This window comes from Schistocerca piceifrons, chromosome 1 (assembly GCF_021461385.2).
Source record: "Schistocerca piceifrons isolate TAMUIC-IGC-003096 chromosome 1, iqSchPice1.1, whole genome shotgun sequence".
Taxonomy (NCBI): domain Eukaryota; kingdom Metazoa; phylum Arthropoda; class Insecta; order Orthoptera; family Acrididae; genus Schistocerca; species Schistocerca piceifrons.
This window is the reverse complement of record NC_060138.1, coordinates 898449023-898471695: the sequence shown is the minus strand read 5'-3', so window position 1 is coordinate 898471695 and position 22673 is coordinate 898449023. Positions and strand designations below refer to the sequence as shown.

General features: G+C 41.3%; 1 protein-coding gene across 2 annotated transcripts in view; it reads left to right on the top strand.

Moving 5' to 3' along the window:
- Nucleotides 1-22673, top strand: part of LOC124716953 (E3 ubiquitin-protein ligase RNF103-like) — a 129004-nt gene that overhangs the window by 11462 nt on the left and 94869 nt on the right. For both annotated transcript variants that reach the window (XM_047243556.1, XM_047243547.1), the window contains one exon: nucleotides 15676-15931. In XM_047243556.1, the coding sequence (XP_047099512.1) occupies nucleotides 15676-15931 (256 nt within the window). The remainder of the gene's footprint in view (nucleotides 1-15675; nucleotides 15932-22673) is intronic.

Below are 22673 nucleotides of genomic sequence, written 5' to 3'. Positions count from 1 at the left end.
ACTGGTAAATGTACCAATTAATTTAACAAAATCAATCTAACAAAATTTAATGGAGCCAAACTGGCTCTTGCTCCATGATTACATACAGAATTATTGGTGGACACTTACTGAGGTTTTCCTGATACATTAGTTTGGTAGATGAACTCTTGAGATATAATAACGATATACAGTTTTTATATAAATATAGTTAAGAAAGTTCTAACAGAATGTAAAATAAAATAAGGAAAAGTAAATTATAGATAAAGGAGATTACTTATGAGACAGCGGAACTGTTGAATCGTCTAAAAGAACAAACAAATGCTTAGCTTTTGGAATAAATCCTTTGTCAAGCTAAAGTATAACAAGAGTGTGCCCGTGCACACACACACACACACACACACACACACACACACAGCTGTTTCTGTATGTTATGCTGGCAGGACATTCTTCTTTGAAGTATATATATGTCCTTTGTGCTTTTGATCCCCATAAAAGAACTTAAAAAAGAACTCAATAGCTAAGAACTGATTGTACGTAGGAATAATATGTCACCAGAAGACATAGGCTTCCACACATTGAAGATGTAAACAGTTAACCTGGTTTCTGGTACCCAGTCCCACTTGCAAGTTTTCTGTTTAACAGCTTCCAGAGGTAACAAAAATTTGATTTTCAACGTGTCTTATAATTATTGACTGAATTTAAATTTTTTAAAATGATGTATCAATCTACTCACCAAGAGGTACAATCTTATGGTCAAGGTTTAACACAAAGACAACTACTACAGTTAGAAACAGTGTGTAAGTCTTGAGGCAGTTTAACTCACTGCACACAAATATACAGACTACTTTAATTCAGTGATTGAGAATGAGAGTGTTTAGTGACCTACAACAAAAACATTTACACATAATTTCAAACATTTATGACACTTTTTCTCCCAAACACCTCCCACAGCAAGGGAAAACCTCCATGGATGCAGTAAACAGTTTCATTAAGAAATAAGTACAACAAGGTGGGAGCAGCAAAGTGGTAGGAGTTCCCTGTGACCTCATACTGCTCACATTTCTTATTTACAAACATGAAAACCATGGCATTGGGGGCTGTTTACACCCTACTCACCAAATGGAAAGCAAAGAGTTAGCATCTCTTTAAATGGGGAAAATTATTTTTATGACAGGAAAACAAAAATTCTCAGGATGTTCCACACGGCTTCATATTAGTCCCAGACCTTTCTCTTCTATGTTAATGACTTACTATTAAATATTAGCTCTCTGTCATTTCTGTTTGCAGGTAATACTTCTGTCTTAATTGAAAATCAGGATTCGGAAAGAGTTTCCAAATCTGATTGGTACCATCAGTACCTTAGAAATGTGGTTTCAGCTAAGTGGGTTGAATATAAACATACTAAGACTTGCATGATGCAATTCGAAATAAATATAAAAGAAGTTGATTCTGTCAAATTCTTAGGATTAAATCTGGATAAAAATTTGAGCTGGCAGACGCACATTGAGTACCTAGCAAACAAATTGAGCAGTTTTGTGTTTGGAATGCAAATAATACCAACTGCAACTGACATGGAGAGATGAAAGTAGCATGTAGTGTTGTTATTTATTTTAGTGTTATTGTTTATCAGTGTAAAAATCATTATAATTTTATTATAAATTTATGGCATGTTGCCTGTAAGCAAACCAAATGGGCTGCAAATGTACATCATGAGATGAATAAACCACAATTTCACAAAATGATGGAAGGAAAAACACCCCACTTACTACACTTTCACTATTCATGTAATAAAATTGCCGCAACAGTCAAGATGTTTTAGTTTATCTCTTCTTTACTGCTAACTCTGTTGTAACATATTTGGCAGTCAGTACTCACATATAACACATAATGTTCCTGCAAAACTGAATAATTGTGTGACATGTAGTTCAGGAGATACAATGTATTAAACATTGAGATTTGTGGAAAACTCACTTTCGTTTAAAATGGATTACCAACAACCCAGATGCACTCATCCTGAGTGGTTAATGAGAGCACTTTGCAACTTCCAACAAACTTGAAATATAATTCCATAGCTTTTCTAAATTGTTTCTTACTTACATGATTAATGTCATATATTTAACACATTAATTCAGTTGCAAATCATTCAGGTGTTTGAAGATGTTTTATATATGGGTGTTTGATTCTTTGAAAGAATTTGGGTTTACTGGCAGAACCCAAAGATGATGACATGTGGTTGACATTCTTTTTGCCAGTACCTTTGCATGTTCCTCTCATGTTGATGATAATCAATATTCATCCCCAAAAGATTTGTGTTTGGTACACATATTTATGGCTATCAGTAATGGAAATTCCTGAATGGAAAATACGTACAATGAGGGAAAGGCAACCACTCACCTGTAGCTGACTAATGCATGGCACACACCGAGCGAGGTGGCACAGTGGCTAGCACACTGGACTCGCAATCGGGAGGACGACGGTTCAATCCTGTGTCTGGCAGTCCTGATTTAGGTTTTCCCCGATTTCCCTAAAACACTTCAGGCAAATGCCAGGATGGTTCCTTCGAAAGGGCATAGCCAACTTCCTTCTTTGTCCTTTCCTAATCCAATGAGACCAATGACTTGCTGTCTGGTCTCCTCCTCCAAAACAACCCAACCCATGGCACACAGAAACACCTGTGCTTAATGGGATAGTTGTTTTACCTCTTTGTGCTGAAATGTACAGTGTTTGTTTTCTTTATATTCTATTTTAATTCATATTTGTTGCCCAGATGTACACATCCTTGAATGTTTCATTTTCCTTCTATGTGAGGAGTTGTTTTGTTTTGTCAGTGGCCACGGTGTTGCTGACATCAGCAAAGAGAACTTTTTCTCTGTGTGTTATACTGCTAGGAAAGTCATGGATATATGTTAAGAACAGAATTTGACCTAATATTGTACCCCGAGGAACATCAGTGTTCATATGTTTCTTGTTGAACACTTGTTTTATTGTTAGTTTATCATCAGCAGAAGGGTGGACTATCTCCATCTTTTGCACCCTGTTTTCCAGATAAAACTGAGACCTCTAGTTTTGTAATCCTCTTACTATCTTATTTATTTAGTGGTATTTTATCATAAACAATGTAAAAAGTGTTGGACAATTCCATGTATATTCCTGTAACCAGTCATACTTGCGAAGAGCTTAAAGTACCACTTTTGTGAGCTCTATATTTGCTGATATTGTACTTTCACTACAGTGCTGCACTTTGTTTGGGTTTTATTTATTTAAGGGGTAGTTGATTAGTTTTATCTTTCACGATTGATTCAATAGTTTTTGAGATCTCAAACAGTAGACAAACTGCCCTGTAGTTTTTTATGTGTTGTATCTACATACACACAGTGCCACCATACGGTGCATGGCAGGGGGTACATTGTACCACTTCTGGTGGTCATTTATTTTCCTGTTCCAGTCACTAACAGAGCAACGGAAAGTTTGTGGTACTGACATGCAATGCATTTTGAGGGCAGTAGGCCCATTGTGCAGTCAGCTTCAAATGCTAGTTCTCTAAAATTTCTACCCCTATATCTACATCTCAACAGCATTTGTCAAAAAAGAATGTCGCCTTCCCTCTAGAGATTCCCATTTGTGTTCTCAAAACATCTGCGTAGCACTTGCTTGTTGATCAAACCTACCGGTAACAAATCTAGCAGCCTGCTGCTAAATTGCTTTGATGTCTTCTTTTAACGAACCCGAGTGGGGATCCCAAAGACTCAAGTAGTATTCAAGACCGGATTACACTGCTGCTCTAAATGCAGTCTCCTGTACAAATGAACCACATTTTTCTAAAATTCTCGAAATAAACCAGAGTTAACTATCTGCTACTGCCCCCCCTCCCCCCTCCTCCCACTCCCTGCACTACAATCCTGACATATTTGTTCCATTTCACATCACTTTGTAACATTACATTAAATACGAAGGCAGTTCAATAAGTAATGCAACACATTTTTTTCTGAAACAGGGGTTGTTTTATTCAGCATTGAAATACACCAGGTTATTCCCCAATCTTTTAGCTACACAACACTATTTTTCAACGTAATCTCCATTCAATGCTACGGCCTTACGCGACCTTGAAATGAGGGCCTGTATGCCTGCACGGTACCATTCCACTGGTCGATGTTGGAGCCAACGTCGTACTGCATCAATAACTTCATCATCATCCGCGTAGTGCCTCCCACGGATTGCGTCCTTCATTGGGCCAAACATATGGAAATCCGACGGTGCGAGATCGGGGCTGTAGGGTGCATGAGGAAGAACAGTCCACTGAAGTTTTGTGAGCTCCTCTCGGGTGCGAAGACTTGTGTGAGGTCTTGCGTTGTCATGAAGAAGGAGAAGTTCGTTCAGATTTTTGTGCCTACGAACACGCTGAAGTCGTTTCTTCAATTTCTGAAGAGTAGCACAATACACTTCAGAGTTGATCGTTTGACCATGGGGAAGGACATCGAACAGAATAACCCCTTCAGCGTCCCAGAAGACTGTAACCATGACTTTACCGGCTGAGGGTATGGCTTTAAACTTTTTCTTGGTAGGGGAGTGGGTGTGGCGCCACTCCCTTGATTGCCGTTTTGTTTCAGGTTCCAAGTGATGAACCCATGTTTCATCGCCTGTAACAATCTTTGACAAGAAATTGTCACCCTCAGCCACATGACGAGCAAGCAATTCCGCACAGATGGTTCTCCTTTGCTCTTTATGGTGTTCGGTTAGACAACGAGGGACCCAGCGGGAACAAACCTTTGAATATCCCAACTGGTGAACAATTGTGACAGCACTACCAACAGAGATGTCAAGTTGAGCACTGAGTTGTTTGATGGTGATCCGTCGATCATCTCGAACGAGTGTGTTCGCACGCTCCGCCATTGCAGGAGTCACAGCTGTGCACGGCCGGCCCGCACGCGGGAGATCAGTCAGTCTTGCTTGACCTTGCGGCGATGACGACACACGCTTTGCCCAACGACTCACCGTGCTTTTGTCCACTGCCAGATCACCGTAGACATTCTGCAAGCGCCTATGAATATCTGAGATGCCCTGGTTTTCCGCCAAAAGAAACTCGATCACTGCCCGTTGTTTGCAACGCTCATCCGTTACAGACGCCATTTTAACAGCTCCATACAGCGCTGCCACTTGTCGGAAGTCAATGAAACTATACGAGACGAAGCGGGAATGTTTGAAAATATTCCACAAGAAATTTCCGGTTTTTTCAACCAAAATTGGCCGAGAAAAAAAATGTGTTGCATTACTTATTGAACTGCCCTAGTATTTAATAGACCTGACTGTGCCAAGTGGCACGCTATTAGTGCTGTATTCGAACAGTAAGGGATTGTTCTCCCTACTCATCTGGAATATGATGCTGTGCAAGGAGCTGACAAAGCACTGAAAGACCTGCCAAAACAAGACCCGGCAGTAAAAGAAATTCTGTCAGAACTACTGAAAGCCTTGGGAGAGAGACAGCCATGCCAAAACTCTTCCATCTAGTGTGCAGGGTATGTGAGATAGGAGAAATACCTTAGACTTGAAGGAGAATGTAATAATCTCAATTCCAAAGGAAGCAGGTGCCGACAAGTGTGAAGTTATCAGTTTAATAAGCCACAGTTGCAAAATACAAACACAAATTCCTTTCAGAAGAATGGAAAAACTTTTAGAAGCTGACGTTGGAGAAGATCAGTTTGGATTCTGGAGAAATGCAGGAATACGCAGTACAATACTGACCCTGTGACTTCTCTTAGAAGATAGGTTAGGGATAGGCAAATTTACTTTTATAGCTTTTGTAGATTTAGAGAAAGCTTTTGACAGTGTTGACTGGAATACAATTCTGTCACAGACAGCAATGGACTTGAAAGAACAGGTAAACAGAATGGACAGTGTGTTGAATAAGATGAATATCAACAAAAGCAAAACAAGGGTAATGGAAAGTAGTTGGTTTAAACTGAGTGATGCTGAGGGGTTGGATTAGGGAAGGAGACACTTTAATCAGTGTATGGGTTTCGCTGTTTGTGCAGCAAAATAATTATGATGGCTGAAATACAGAGGATGTAAAATGTAGGTTGGCAATGGTGGGGGAAGTGTTTCTGAAGAAGAGAAATTTATTAACATTGAATATAGATTTAAGTGACAGGAAGATTTAAGTGACAGGAAGTCTTTTCTGAAAGTATTTGTATGGAGTGTAGCTATGTATGGAAGTGAAACGTGGATGTAAACAGTTCAGATACAAAGAGATGGAAGTTCTTGAAATGTGGTGCTACAGAATAAAGCTGAAGATTAGATGGTTAGATCAAGTAACTAATGAGGAATTACTGAGAAGAATTGGGAAGAAAAGAACTTTGTGGCATGACCTGACTAGAAGAACGTATTGGTTGATCACATTCTGAGATGTCAAGAAGTCACGAATTTAGTACTGGAGTGTTTGGGGTAAAAATTGTAGAGGGAGACCATGAGATGAGTTCAGTAAGCAGATTCAGAAGGATGTAGGTTGCAGCAGTTTTTCGGAGATGAAGAGGCTTGCACAGGGTAGAGTACCACAGGTAGCTGTAGCAAACCAGTCTTTGGACTAAAAACTACACAACAATTGGATCAACTTGCATTTTTGTACATGTAGAGCTAGCTGCCATTCATCAAAACAATTAGAAATTTTGACTGTCATCTTGTACCCTCTTACAGTCACACTATGGTGGCACCTTCCTGTATACGTAGCATCATGAGCAAATAGCAACACATTACTTTTCGCCTTCTGTCAGATCATTTACATGTAGTGAGAATAATAGCACATCCTTAGGGCACTCCTGACGATGCCAGTGTCACTGATGGGCACTGGCCATTTAGGATAGTTTACCAGGTTCTAGTACCAAAGAAGACTTCAAGTCCCTCATATTTATGAGAACCAATTCTGTACACTTACTTGTACCTTCGTTAACATCTGCAGTGGGGCACCATTTCAAATGCTCTCAGAGACCTAGGATTATGGAATATGCCCGGTGTCCCTCATCTATAGTTCACAGACTATCATTTGAGAAAAGGCTGAACTGAGTTTCGCACAAGTGATGATTTCTAAAACTGTTACTTTTTTTTAGTGAGGTCATAATAAATTTGTGCTTTAGAGACTCCAGAAAAAAGTACTTGAACTAAAGGTCTAATTTAATATTTTTGTTGATGGGTTTGTACTCGGGCTATTCACACATTTAGAACAGAGACTGGATCATGATAGCAAGTAGGGTTTCAAGGCCAACATCTTCATTAATTAAAACTTCAGAGTTAACCCTAGGACACCTAAGGGAGGGGGGGGTCGTTGAACCAACAATTTTTTTATGTCCCCTGCTTTTGCCCAAGTAACTTTCATACTACATATTCCCTTTGAGTTATTGTTTGTTGGCTATTTTATGAAACATTAGTGTCAATATATTTTATAGAAAATTCCTGCTTTGAAAGAAAAAATAAACAAACTTACTATGGGTCCAACAACCCCCCCCTAGGCTTCCATGATATAGAAAATTTCCCTAAGTAGTATTTCATATTTCTCATCTCTACAACAGTGCAAGTTAGTTTGTTGGCTGGTATTCTTAATATTCACAACAATCGCTTTACTTTGAGAGGAAGCGATTGTTGATGTCAGTCAGCTGTTATTTATCTTCTAAACTTGCAGTGAGTTAGTGTAGTTCCCTACTGTTCACACCCAGACTTAGAAATGACTAAAAGAATATGTGACTTGTCTTTAGAAAGTGTTCTGAATGAAATTTTAGATGAAGTTTCTGACTCGGGGAGTGAAAGTGAATATGGGGATGGTGTTATGGAGTATGATTCATATCGGGAAAGTGATGTGGATGTTAGAGAAGATGAAGATAGCGCAGCTTCAGGCAGTGACCATCAGGATGTTATTGTGGCCAAGTCTGGAAGAAGGTACATAACCACAAAGCCTAGAATTCCTCGGAGGTCTGTTGCTAATATAGTAAGAGAGCAGGCAGGAGTAACTCCAGCTGGTGTTTGCCATTCACCTGGAGAAGCCTTGAAGTTACTTCTTACGCCTGACGTCATGGATGTTATAGTAAAACATTCAAATGAAGAGGCAGTTAGGTGAAATGTTACTTTGACTATTGAGAAAGAATTGTATGCCTTTATAGGATTCCTGATACTTATGGGGGCAAATAAGGACAATTCTGTCAGTGTACATGATCTTTTGTCAGACCTAATGGGACTGCCAGTTTACAAGGGTATTAGGGCAAGCGAACGTTTCAAGGAACTTGTTTGATGACAAAAGTACCCGCCAGCTAAGAAGGGAAGCAGACAAGTTCACAGCATTCCGTGATGTTTTCAACAAAGTGAATGATAGGTTTCCACTACTGTATAAACCAGGGGTCCACCTCACCGTTGATGAGATACCCAGCTTGTCTAGAGGGCGCTGGAACTAGTGAAATTGCAGGTAGACGAAAGAAGTGCCAATGCAAGAGGGTTATCTAACCAAATTGTTCAATCAATGGAGACTATTCTACAAAAGAAAATCAAAGAAGTGACAACAGAAGCACGTCAGCCTCCTCTAGGGAAAAGTCGGTGCCATATTTGTGTAAGAGAAGCTAAAACAAAGAAGCAGAAGTACAACAATCTAAGTAAATCAAAACAATATTGTGGACAGTGTCATAAACATGTGTGTAACACACATTCAGAAAAAAATTGTGAAATGTGTCTCTTGCCTTGCAGTTGAGGATTCAGAGTAGTCTATTGTATATGAACACATCTGTATTTTGTATTGTAATATGTCAATTTTTTATTCACTCAATCCAATATTTATAACAATTAACAACATTTATAAACCGATGCCTTAGTTAAAATACATAAACCATTTTGAAAGTTGTAATTTTTTGTCAGTAAACTTATTTAATACCTGTGGGTTCGCCAAACCCCCCCCCCCCCCCCCCTCAGGCATCCAAGTTAGAAAAAAAGGCTTGGGCGTCCTAGGGTTAAGAGGCCGTGGTCGAACAGTAGTAATTCTTCCTCCTGATGTTGTGTTGCCAGCTGTCGGCAACATCTTCCGAGGTGAGCCAATGACTGGTTGCTAGGCCATGTAGGTCCCAATTATATAGAGCACCACCACTAGTCACATGGTATCGACAGTTAAACCATCGATGACTAATGTCTTTACTATTGATCAAAGGTAATCATTTGTCAAATCATTGGTACAAAGTCGACCATCGTATCTAACTTTAAGCCATCTTCTTTTCTGTTAATAAAATTATTGTGGTGTTTATAAATCTCTATGGCTTGTCCCTACATACATGCATAATAATGCGATGTCTTAGTTAGCGCGCTTGTCTTACTGAATTTTATTTCATGATCACCGTCTTCAAAAAGATGTTCCACTACTGCCAATTTGTCTGTGTGTCCCAAATGACAGTTCCTTTTGTGTTCAGTTAGTGGGTATTAACACTTCTTTTTGTTGTTCCAATATAATTCTTCCCACAACTGCATGGAATTTTGTACATCTTAGGGGTTGCAAAAGGGTGTTGTGCGTCTTTGGCCAATGTTAAACATTCACTGATCTTCTCGGTGAGTCTAAAGATTTTCATCTCAATACTTGGCCAGAATTTTCCCAATATGGTCCATAACATTGTGAATAAATGGGAGAAGAACATTCCCAGCTAGCCGGCCGGTGTAGCTGAGCGGTTATAGGCGCTTCAGTCTGGAACAGTGGGACCGCTACGGTCACAGGTTCGAATCCTGCCTCGGGCAAGGATGTGTGTGATGTCCTTAGGTTAGTTAGGTTTAAATGGTTCTGAGTTGTAGGGAACTGATGACCTCAGATGTTAAGTCCCATAGTGCTCGGAGCAATTTGAAGCATTGCCAGCTGACTGTTGTTGTTGTTGTTGTATGTTTTCGAACACTTTTCTTCTGGGACGGAGTGCTCAATCTATCTCATTATCAGCATATCCAGTTTTCTTAAAAGCTGTTCGCAAATGATTTAGTTCCTCTTGCAAATAAACTGTCTCACAGTTTTGTGAGCCCTGTCCACTAGTGTTTTAATGATACCTCTCTTTTGCCTGGGATGGTAGAATCCTTATGGAGGTAATGATCAGTATATGTACCTTTCCTATTACCGTATGACCTAAAGTCCCATCTGCCTGTTTAATTACTGAAACATCCAAAAAATTAAGCTTTCTATTACTCTCCGTAGTGACTTTAGTCAGGGGTAGTTTCACTGTCGACAGCACATGGTGAGTGGTGGTGCCCTATATAAATGGAACCTCCACAGTCTAGCAGCCAGTTGTTGTCTCACCTCGGAAGATGTTGCCTGCAGTTGGCAATGAAACATCAGGGGAATGAATTGCTGCTGTTCAACCACAGCCTCTTAGCCCTGAAGTTTTAATTAGTGAGAGAGTGGATCCTCATCTATCCTATTGAATTCTTATTTTTTAATTTCTGTATTGTCTTCATTACTTCAAGCTCTGTTGTGGGAAACACGATCATTGTGCTTGCTGTGTAATTCACTGTGGCAGCTACATGTATCGTAGGAAGATTTGCTTGCAACTTCTGTACAAAACCAGAAATATAGTCGAATACAAGATTTGCTAATTATGGTGGATTTTCTATTACTCTACTTTCATCTTTGATTTGTATGTTATATTACTTGTGTCTGCCTTTCCCATTGTCATGTTTTCTGTCATTCCCTAAGACTTTGTTTTTAGTTCCTGCATTATCCCTCTTTAGGAGATGAGGTCCTGGCGGAAGTAGAGCAGTGGAGGTGGATTGTGAGTTGTGCTCAGCTAGCTCAGTTGGTAGAGCAGTTGCCTGCAAAAGGCAAAGATCCCGTTTCTGAGTTCTGATCCGGCACACTGTTTTAATTTGCCAGGAAATTTCATTAGCCCTATATATAATTTTGTTGTTGAATAATATATGTATCTTCCTTTATGTCCTGTTGTACTATGGTAGCAATTAGGAACTGTGAATTAGTGCAGTGATTTTGTAAAGAACTGAGATATTGAAGTGTCTGGCAGGACCTTGTAATGTCCCCAGTCATTCATCCATTTTCCTTAGTTGCTGCTGTTGATGTGGCTGCTTTTGGAAATGTCTCCTCTTAATATGTTTATAAAACTTGGCACTTAAATTGTTTTCCATATACTCTTCATCCCAGGTTTGATTTTCCAGTGCTCTAGAAAATGTATGTATTTTATGTTCAAAGAAGTTCCATTTGTAGTTCAGTTTGTGGGTCTTATCAATCTTGTTTTTAGCTTTCAAACAATAGAAAGTCCAGGTTTGAGTATGAATAATTTTATGAAAAGGGTCCATTGTTACTCACTGTAATGATGAAGTGGTGAGTTGCAGTCAGGCACAACGAAGATATTGTCACACATTGTATTGTTGCACACTGAGCTTTCGCTTAAAGCCTTCCTTAAAAGAGAGAGAGAGAGAGAGAGAGAGAGAGAGAGAGAGAGAGAGAGAGAGAGAGACCACGCATTCACACACACCTCATGCATACAACAGCTATCTACGGCCAGAATTCTGGAGCAGCAGGTTTGTTTCCTTGTGCAAATATGTGTGTGTGTGTGTGTGTGTGTGTGTGTGTGTGTGTGTGTGTGTTTTCTTTTCTTTTCTTTTCTGAAGAAGGGTTGGGGTGAAAGCTCTACGTGTAACAATCTTTTTGTTGTGCCTGTCTGCTACTCTACATGCCATCTTTATGGTAAGTTGACTTTAGCTTAGTTGTATGATAGTAATGATCGAAGAGGCCAATATCTTTTATATATAGAATTTTCCCTGTCAAGATTTGTGAGTACATGGTTTAAGAGTGATACTGAGCTTCTCGACACCCTGATAGGAATGTCTACCATTTGTGCCATGCCAAAAGTGTTCAAAATGTTTCTGTAGTAACTATTAATATCACCCTGAACAGCTGCATTTATGTTTGCATTTCCACACATTATTATTGTAGTTTTGGGGGCTGAGAATCTTCCTAGGACTTCAGTAATTTGTTGAGAAAAGTATCCACTTTACTACTGGGTGAGCAATATATGCACAGAAAGATTAACTTTTTATGAATGTCGAGTTTCATCAATTAAGTTTTTACCTTCAGTCATTGTGATCATCTCTAGTTTTAAAATGTGTGCCCCCTCTTATATAGATATTGTCCCACCCTTTAAAATAGTTCTACATCAGCAACTTGCTTTTTCATATGACAATAGCACTATGTGCTGAATTTCAGTGTTTCTGCACCAGTGCTGTGTAATGAATACCACTGTGCTGCTCAGTGACTATTATTCAGTTTAAGCTGATGTACTTTATATATAATAGACTGCATATTTTGGTGAAGAATGGATACTTACAGCAAATGTCTGTGGTGTTTGTCCTTACGTGCACTATGGTGTGATACATTCTATCTTCCTTGTATGTGTTGAGTAAATTTCTAAACTCGGTGTGAGACTTTTAAGAAAGGGAGATGCAGTATTTCTTGGTTTCCAAAAAGCATTTGACTCAGTACCACACCTACACTTATTGTCAAAAGTACAATCATATGGTGTATCAAGTGAAATTTGTGACTGGATTGAGGACTTTTGGTATGGAGGATGCAGCATTTTGTAGTGTGTAGGGACCCTTGCTGTTCATGACCTTGTAAACAGTAGTAGTTGTAGTATTAGTAGTAGTAGTAGTAGTAGTAGTAGTAGTAGTAGTAGTAATAGTAATAACCTCAGATTTCTTGCTGTTGATGCAGCAAAGATTGGCAACTTGCTTTAAATGTTCAGTTGTGCACTTCGCAAAGTGGGGGGGGGGGGGGGGGGGGGGGGAAACCCCATGGCATCCTAACCATGATATCAATGAGTCACTGTTGGAATTGGCCAACATGTACAAATACCTGGGTGTAACAAACTGTAGGTGTGTGAAATGGAATGTTCACATGAGTAAAGGAGGCAGTAGATTTGGGTTTATTGGTAGAATACTGTAGAAGTGCAATCAGTCTACAAAGGAGATTGCTTGCAAATCACTTCTGCGACTGGTTCTGGAATATTGCTCAAGTGTATGGGACCCGTACCATATAGGACTAACAGGGGATATGAAACTTATACAGAGCACAAAACGAATGGTCACAGGTTTGTTTGATCCATGGGAGAGTGTCACAGAGATACTGAGGAACTGAACGCCAGACCCTTTAAACAGACTTAACCTATCCTGAGAAAGTCTATTCACAAAGTTCCGAGAACCAGCTTTAAATGATTACTCTAGGAATATACTACAATGCTCTACATGTCACTCACATAGGGATCATGACAATAAGATTATTCTAATTACAGCATGCACCGAGGCATTCAGTCAGTCATTCTTTCTACGCTCCATACGTGAATAGAATGGGAAGAAACCCTAGTAACTGGTACAATGTGGCATATCCTCTGCCAAGCACTTCATGGTGGTTTGCAGAGTATAGGTGTCGATGTTCATGTAGATTAAATCACTGAATAGATTCAAGTGCTGCTGTCACTAATTACTTTACTTTTTTATTTGCCTTCAATTAATTAACATGTCTAGTGAGCAACATCATCTTTTAACACACATTTCAGACATCATAGTTCTGAGTGTCCACTATTCCAGAAAGAAAAAGAATAAAACAAAAAGGTCCCTGTACCTGTACTGCTATTTACCCCCCCCCCCCCCCCCCCCTCCCCCCCACCTCCCCCCAATCCAACAAAAGTAATTGTCCGCCTTTAGACGTATCTCTGACTGCTTTCTTTTTCCCACTATTTAAAAAATTGTGTTAGCGATTGGGGGACTTTAAAGCAGTCACTGAACAAGAAGCCATGTAGTGATTAGTGCACTTTTAGAAATGGTTGTAACAGGTACTTATGTTTCATGCCAAGATTGCAATAAAAACCTCCATAGGCTTTTTAAGAGAATGGGAATTATTTTAGCCTTATTACTTAAAAAGAATCTGTGCACTCCAAATGTATGTTTTAACTCTATTTCTAATAAATTATGTGACAGAATTTCTGACCTATACTTACCATCAGGAAGCAAAATGTGCAATATCACCAGTAGACACACAAAAGTAAGAGACTGTAATATCAACGGTACTATACATTTATCTCATAATTTATTAGTTTTCTTAACTGAATTTTCCTTTACTGCGTGTAATGTTGTGGACAAGCATCACAATTTTATAACAGTGTATGCTTATTACTCTGGACTGGATGTGGTGATGTAATGCCCACATTGTGAAAACCTGTAAGTTTGTTATGGTGAGACATTTAACACAGCCTATTCACAACTATCTGCATTCCATCTGTCTGTTGAATGTATTTTCCTTAGCTGTCTGTAAGCATTAAAATCCGTAAGAAATTTGTTTAAAATCCGTAAGAAATTTGTGGAGCCTGACTGTGTGAAGTTAAGTGTAGAATATATGGAAACTGTTGATCACAGTTTGAATAGATTGCAACTCTTGGCACTTACAATGTAGAGGTTAGTTTTAGATTTACTGGAGTGCCAGAAATATTGTGCCCCATAGCTCATTTTCAAATCATTAGAGCTTTCTATTTCGAAAGTGCACTATATCTTTGGTACTGACATGGCTAAGCAGAGGCATATTTGAGGATTCTATTGTGTTATCTTCTGAATCCCTGCAGTTTGTTTTTCATGTTGAATGTACCGTATTGCATTTGACACTTTGCGTATGTGATCTTGAATGAAATTTTATTTTTTAAAGGGCATAATATTTGCTGTTGACCATGGAAATTATTTATTTCACTATTAAGATTTTGCCCTTTGAGCCATTTTCAAGTGGTACTAGTACTCAGAAAGATTTTACTTCAGTACGTGTCAGAATTCAAAATCCTCCAACATGTATGCATGTCATCATCAAAAATAGACCTGTGCGCTATAGAAATACAGTAACATCAGACAAGTGCAAAGCTCTGTACATTGTGAAATGACGACGACATATATACATGTTGGAGGATTTTTAAGTCTGACATGGGCTGAAGCAAAATCTTATTATAAGTGTTCATGCACTGTTGTACATTGTGTCATTCCAGTACACACAATTGTCCCAGATAAACATCCTTGGAGGTAAGTGGAATGACTGGCTGAAAGTGAAGAATAGTAATCTGCAGGTAACGAAACTTGAAAAAACTGTCGTCATACATTTTCTTGTTGCCATTATGTCAGAATTAAGTTATCATCTGTCTTCAGGTTAGAAGTTGCTTTTTGTTTCATCCAGCTGTAAGTAATTGTTAGCATGCAGTACTTAGGGCAAACTGGTTGCAATACGCTATGCCTAAACACAGGGGATTTTAGATGCTCTTGTTTTTTGTGTTGAAGGATAAATTTGTTTCAATCCATCTCATTGCTGTTGATTGTCTGAAAACTATTTGTATGTAATTTCTAAGTGGAACACTTTTATGTTCCATTTAAAATAAAATAAGGCTAGAGATTTACCTTTCCAGTTAAATTAGTCACAGCTGTTACATGCCTGCTGCCCATTGAAAAGTTGCTGTTGTAATAAAAAATTCTCTCTAACAGGAGCAACTAACCATTAATTTATTTGTGAACAAAGACATAGTAATCATAGTGCATTCCTGCTTGTGATTATCAATATTAATCTATCTTAAGTTTTGACACACACACACACACACACACACACACACACACACACACACATTTATGAAAATAGTTGATTAAATTTTTATATTTCACTTTTTCTTGTAGCGGAAGTGACACATGGAGAGGTGGAACATTTGAGTGGACCGGATTCTCGAATTGTGCTAGAACAGCCTGCACGCTTTTCTGGTGGAGCACATTTTTATGAGCAGGTAGAAGATACTAAGGATAGTGTGTGGCTTGTTCAAGTTGTGCCAGCTGATGGTGAACCTCTCCTAGATGACCTCAGCTGGCATGTTGTCAGGTCACATCTGGCACCCTTTGCTATTCGCACTGGAGTCTTTGACTGTCGTCTTGACCGGAGGTAAGTAATACTTAATTAAGGAGGACCCATACTTGGAAGAAATAGACTATAACCTATCAAACTGATCCAACTAGCTCGGCGTCTAATCCTCCACCTGACATACAGTTACAGTACAAGTGCAAACAAAGAGGGGAAGGGAATAGCTGTTAACAAATCTCAGTAATAAAATAGCCCTGTTACTATGGGGGGACGTAAATGGTTCTGGGAGACACATGGAGAAACCAATTTTTTTATCCTTTGTACCTATATATCCAAGAGACTGGCACATCATGAATATGTCGCAGTTGTTCATAGTCTGCTACTGTGTAATGTAAGTGGCATGTCACTAACATCTCTGATGCCGAGTTTAAGTTGCACTATCCATTACATCCTTTTTTTCTAGATATGATAGTTCACCAGCATAACAACAGAGTTTCTGTCAAGGTATGGGAGGAAACCGAGTGACAGATTGAATCTTCAAATTGTTAAATTTGGTGTGAGTGGATAGTACAATTAATTGATAGTTCAGTGATGACCAAATGCATTTATCAGTATTTGAATGCTGGTCCAATCACCAATTTATGGCATTCTCAGAGAAGATGAAAAAATCATCTTCATTAATTTCAGAAAGTAACATTCATTCTTGCGGCTCAGAAAGAGAAACAGTGATATGGTATTAGTTAATTCCAGGGACACCCCAGATAAGTTAATCTATCTTGGCAGAATCACTAATGCCCACAAAATACTGTGAACTGAAAGTTGTGCACACACTTGAAATCCACGCAAATTAGCGGTGTGTCATCCATGAGAGTGCACCACAGAAGAGCAATACTGTGAACTTCTGATAGAGCCCACCATGGGCGACTACCTATTTAAATCCTGTGATGCTATGCTCGCACTCAGTTATCATGTTATTACTGCTTGCATACTTTTGCCCTATCTTATTGTGTTCAGTGTATGTTATGGTGATTGGTATACATTCCACAGTATAATAAAGTTGTATTAACATTCTTGGTTGTGTCGTGTGTCAAAGTTACAACACAAGTGACGAAGAGTGTGGGATTGTTCTGCATGCATTCAGTCTCTGGTTGGTCCTCTGTTGCATCTACAATGTCTGATGGTGCTACTGACGAGTTTTTATTCAGGTTGGTTGATCAGCAAGGGGTAACTGCGACATTGTAGCATCTCTGTCACAGCAGGTGGTGTTAGCCACAGTGCAACATAATCAAACCCAGGCATTGCAAATGCTTGCCTCTTTTTCGGCCAGTTTGGGTCCATCTCAATCTACATCGCCCGTCGCACCTCCTGTTTTGCACATTGCTACCCAAGTCATTTATCGCTTGTTGTTTCTGGCTTATGATGAATCTGACGAAGAATGGGAAGCCTACAGAAAAGGTTGTGGTAGCATTTTCATGCATTTGGATTGACTGATGTTAGCTTAAGCCATGATTTTTTTTATCTATCAACTACTACTTTGCTAACTGGCCACCCTGCAGGGTCAGTCTTCACTTCCTTGTAATAGCATGTGTGACCTGCTATCAAAATACTACTGTAAATGGTTGCACATCATTGCCACTTGAGTCGAGTTCTATTGGTGTCACAAGAAACTGGAACATTCCTATGGAACTCGGATAGCTGAGCTTCACGGTTCAAGCCATCGTTGTCACATTGTCCCTGATGTGCATAAGAAGTCGTATGCTGACCAGATGGTTCGTGATGCTATCGTTCTGTTGGTCCCCGATCGTGAGTTCATGAGTGGGCCCTTCAGTGTGAAAACATTGCACAGTTTTTTGAAGTTTTGATGGCTGCAGGTTCTGAAATTAATCATGATGTGAGATTACAAAAGTTAAATTAGCTCCCCACCACCACCATTTGTTGGACAGTCCACAGCAGTCTGTGTGCGAGCAAAACATCACGGCAGCCAGTCCAACTTGCTGCAGCAGCAAGCCCCAGCAATGAACAACGTGAGCACTCCACGCTTCCCTCTTGTCCATTGTGTTTTGTCACTCGTGATGGCCCAGATTGTCCTAAGTGGTGGGCAGTTTGCCGCCAGTGCAGTGCGACAAAACAGGCCACATTGCTACAGTTTGTAACACAAAATTTCAACAGCATATTGCAGTCACTGAAAGGGATGTCAGTTGTGTGTTGGCAATCTCCGTTGCACACAATAAGCTTTTTATTGATGTCAAGGTTTATCAGAAGGTTCTACACATGCAATCAACATTGGTGCTGCCATGTCATTACTCAACTTGCAAAAGTACAGGGACTTGTGATCTCTCCCTTTTGGGCCAGTGTCACATGCATTAGTCACTTAAATAAACAAAGCAGTCTGATATTAGGTAGTTTCTCAGGCCCAGTCATATATAAATCAGTGGTTCATCCACTGACTTCTCTGGTGGTAAACAATGCACACACTGAAAATTTGTCTGATTTGGACATCTTTAACCTTTTTGGATTTACTATTTCCGATGAAGTCAGTCTCATCTCTGATCAAGTGTGTTATACACAGCTTGACTCTTTATGCTCTGAATTTTCCTCCCTGTTTTCTGTGGCCTTGGGTTGTGCCAATAATTTCAAAGCCCTCATCACCATGAAACCTTCGGCCAGACCCAGTTTCTTTTGGGATCACCTGGTGCCAATGGTGTTCCGTGACCAAATCAAGGCAGAGCTTGACCACCTCATGGTCTTCAGGATCATCCAACTTATTGTATCCAGTGAATGGCTTACCCCCTTAGTCATTGTCAAGAAGCTGTCGGGATGGTTACGCCTTTGCGGTGATTTCAGAGTTTCTGTCAATGTTCAATGTATCATTTTCACATATCCCTTGCTGCGCCCTGATGAACTTTTTGCTAAGCTCACGGGTGTTCAGTATTTTTCAAAAATTGACCTCTCCAATGCATAATTGTGGTTTCACATTGATGCTGACTGTCAGCGGCTTTTGGTCTTTAACAACTTTTTGGCTTGTATCAATACTTGCGGTTACTGTTTGGTGCGGGCAGTGTCCTGGTGATTTTTCAACAGTTTCTCAAACAACTCATGAGGTCTGTGCCTGGCTGTGCCAGTTATCTTGATGATATTGTGGTCTGTGGCTGCTCCACTGCTGAACATCTCAACAACTTATGTACGCCCTTTTCAGTGTTACAGGCCACCAGCTTAAAATGCAATTTGGAAGAATGCCACTTCTTTCAGCCTTCTTTTGTTTATCATGGGTTTGAGATATCTAGTGCTGATGTCAAACCCTTTCATCAGAATGTGCTCGCTCAAAGCCAGGCCCTCAGCGGCCTTTGAGGTGACCCCTTCTTGCTTCTCCTTTTTCTTTTTCTTCTCACGATGGCACTTCTTCACTGGAATATTCGTGGCATTCGCTCCAACCGATAGGACTTGAAGTTGCTGCTCCGCTTGCACTGTCTGCTCGTTGTAGCTCTCCAGGTAACGAAGCTACGCCAATGCGATCAAATTGACTTGGCACACTATGCCTCTGTGCGTTTTGACCTACCCCCTGTGGCAGGTATTCCGGCTCATGGAGGGGTTATGTTGCTGGTCCGGGATGATATTTACTACGATCCCATCACATTGCACACCGGCCTGCAGGCAGTTGCCGTCCGAATTACTCTCCCCACTTTTACATTTTCCATTTGTATCGTTTACACTCCATCGTCGTCTGCCGTTACCAGGGCAGACATGATACAAATTCTTGCTCAGCTACCTGCACCATTTTTGTTAACTGGAGACCTCAATGCCCACCATCCCCTTTGGGGCTTTCCAGCATCCTGCCCGAGGGGCTCCCTGTTAGCAGACCTTTTCAACCAGCTCAATCTTGTCTGCCTCAATACTGGTGCCCCTACTTTTCTTTTGGGACACATCTCACACCTATTCCCATTTAGACCTCTCTATATGTACTACCCAACTTGCACGCCGGTTTGAGTGGTACGCACTTTCTGATACGTATTCGAGCGACCGCTTCCCGTGTGTTATCCATCTCCTGCATCATACCCCCTCTCCATGCTCATCTAGTTGGAACATCTCCAAAGCAGACTGGGGGCTCTTCTCTTCGAGGGCGACCTTTCAGGATCAAAACTTCGCAAGCTGCGATAGTCAGGTCGCACACCTCACGGAAGTCATTCTCACTGCTGCTGAATATTCCATCCCTCACACTACTTCTTCTCCACGTCGCGTACCGGTCCCCTGGTGGACCGCAACATGTAGAGAAGCTTTACATGCTCGTCGACTTGCTTTACGCACCTTTAAACGCCACCCTACGGTGGCGAATTGTATCAATTATAAACGATTACGTGCGCAGTGTCGTAGTGTTATTAAAGACAGCAAGAAAGCCAGCTGGGCTGCTTTCACAAGCACCTTCAACAGTTTTACTCCTTCTTCTGTTGTCTGGGGTAGCCTGCGCTGGCTCTCTGGTACTAAGGTCCACTCACCAGTTTCTGGCTTGACGGTTGCGAATGACGTCCTTGTGGCCCCTGAGGATGTCTCCAATGCCTTCGGCCGCTTTTTCGCAGAGGTTTCGAGCTCCGCTCATTACCACCCTGCCTTCCTCCCCCGAAAACAGGCAGAGGAGGCAAGGCCACCTAACTTCCGCTTCTCGAATTGTGAAAGTTATAATGCCCCATTCACCATGTGGGAACTCGAAAATGCACTTGCCTGGTCACGGTCCTCCGCTCCAGGGCCTGATTCTATTGATATTCAGATGCTGAAGAACCTTTCTCCTGCAGGTAAAGGTTTTCTTCTTCGTACTTACAATTGCATCTGGATTGAGGGTCATGTTCCCACATGCTAGCGCGAGTCTATTGTTGTCCCGATTCCTAAGACGGGGAAGCACAAGCACTTGCCTTCCAGTTTTCGACCCATCTCGCTTACCAACTGTGTCTGTAAGGTGATGGAGCGAATGGTTAACTCTCGTTTGGTTTGGCTGCACGAATCTCGACGCCTACTTACCAATGTACAATGTGGATTTCGTAGGTGCCGCTCTGCTGTTGACCATCTGGTTACCTTGTCGACCTTCATTATGAACAACTTCTTGTGGAAGCGCCCGACCGCGGCTGTGTTCTTTGATTTGGAGAAGGCTTACGACACCTGTTGGAGGGCGGGCATTCTCCGCACCATGCATACATGGGGCCTTCGCAGTTGCCTCCCTTTTTTTATTCGTGCCTTTTTAATGGATCGACAGTTCAGGGTACGTGTGGGTTCTGTTCTGTCCGACGCCTTTCGCCAGGAGAATGGGGTGCCACAGGGCTCAGTTTTGAGCATCGCTCTCTTCGCCATAGCGATCAATCCAATAATGGATTGCCTCCCAGCTGATGTATCAGGCTCCCTTTTCGTGGACAATTTTACCATCTATTGCAGCGCGCAGCGTCCATGTTTCCTGGAGCGCTGTCTTCAGCGTTGTCTTGACCGTCTTTACTCCTGGAGTGTCGCCAATGGCTTCCGTTTCTCTGCCGAGAAGACGGTCTGTATTAACTTCTACAAAGAGTTTCTCCCACTGTCCTTATGACTCGGTCCCGTTGCTCTCCCATTCATGGAGACAACAAAATTTTTAGGTCTTACATTTGACAGGAAACTTAGCTGGTCTCCACATGTGTCATATTTGGCTGCCCGTTGTACCCGTTCTCTAAATGTCCTCCGTGTTCTCAGTGGTATGTCGTGGGGAGCGGATCGAACCATCCTACTTCGCCTATATCGGTCGATCGTCCGCTCAAAGCTGGATTATGGGAGCTTCGTATACTCCTCTGCACAGCCCTCCATTTTACGCCGCCTCAACTCTATACAACATCGGGGTTTACGTCTTGCGATCGGAGCGTTCTATACTAGTCCCGTCGAGAGTCTTCATGCTGAAGCCGGTGAATTGCCCTAACATACTGCCGCGATATACTGCTTTGTCGGTATGCCTGTCGGCTATTGTCAATATGCGACCACCCATCTTATTGTTCCTTTTTTGATGACTCTCTCGACCGTCAATACGGGTTGTATGTCTGTGCCCTGCTCCCCCTGGAGTTCGCTTTCGTCGCCTCCTTCAGCACCTTGATTTTTCACTGCCTACAACCTTTAGAGTGGGCGAGAGCCAAATGCCACCTTGGCTCCAGGCTCAGGTTCGCATTTACCTTGTCCTCAGCTCGCTCCCAAAGGAGGTTACCCCCTCTTCGGTATACTGCTCCCATTTTGTCGAACTTCGTTCAAAGTTCATTAATATGATCTTCATTTATACAGATGGCTCTGTTCTGGTGTTCTTTTATTGTCGGGGCACACAGTTTCAAATACCGGCTACATGGCCATTGTTCGGTCTTCACAGCTGAGCTATTTGCCCTCTACCAGGCTGTTCTTTACTTCTGCCACCACCGACATTCTGCTTATGTCGTCTGCTCCGATTCCCCGAGCGCCATCCAGAGCCTCAGTTATCCATATCCGGTTCACCCTTTCGTGCACCGGATCCAACGCTCTCTTCAGCAGCTGCCGGACGATGGTTCTCCGGTTACCTTTATGTGGGTTCCTGGCTATGTCGGTATCCCTGGGAACGAAGCTGCAGATGCTGCGGCCAAGGCTGCGGTCCTCCAGCCTCGGACAGCTTCTTGTTGTGTCCCTTCATCAGATTGTAGCAGGGTCATTTGTCAGCGCATTTTATCACTGTGGCATGCCGATTGGGCTGCACTTACGGACAACAAGCTTCGAGCCTTGAAACTTCTTCCCATGGCTTGGACGACCTCTTCACGCCCTTCTCGGCGGGAGGAGGTTGTTTTGGCCAGGTTACGAATTGGAC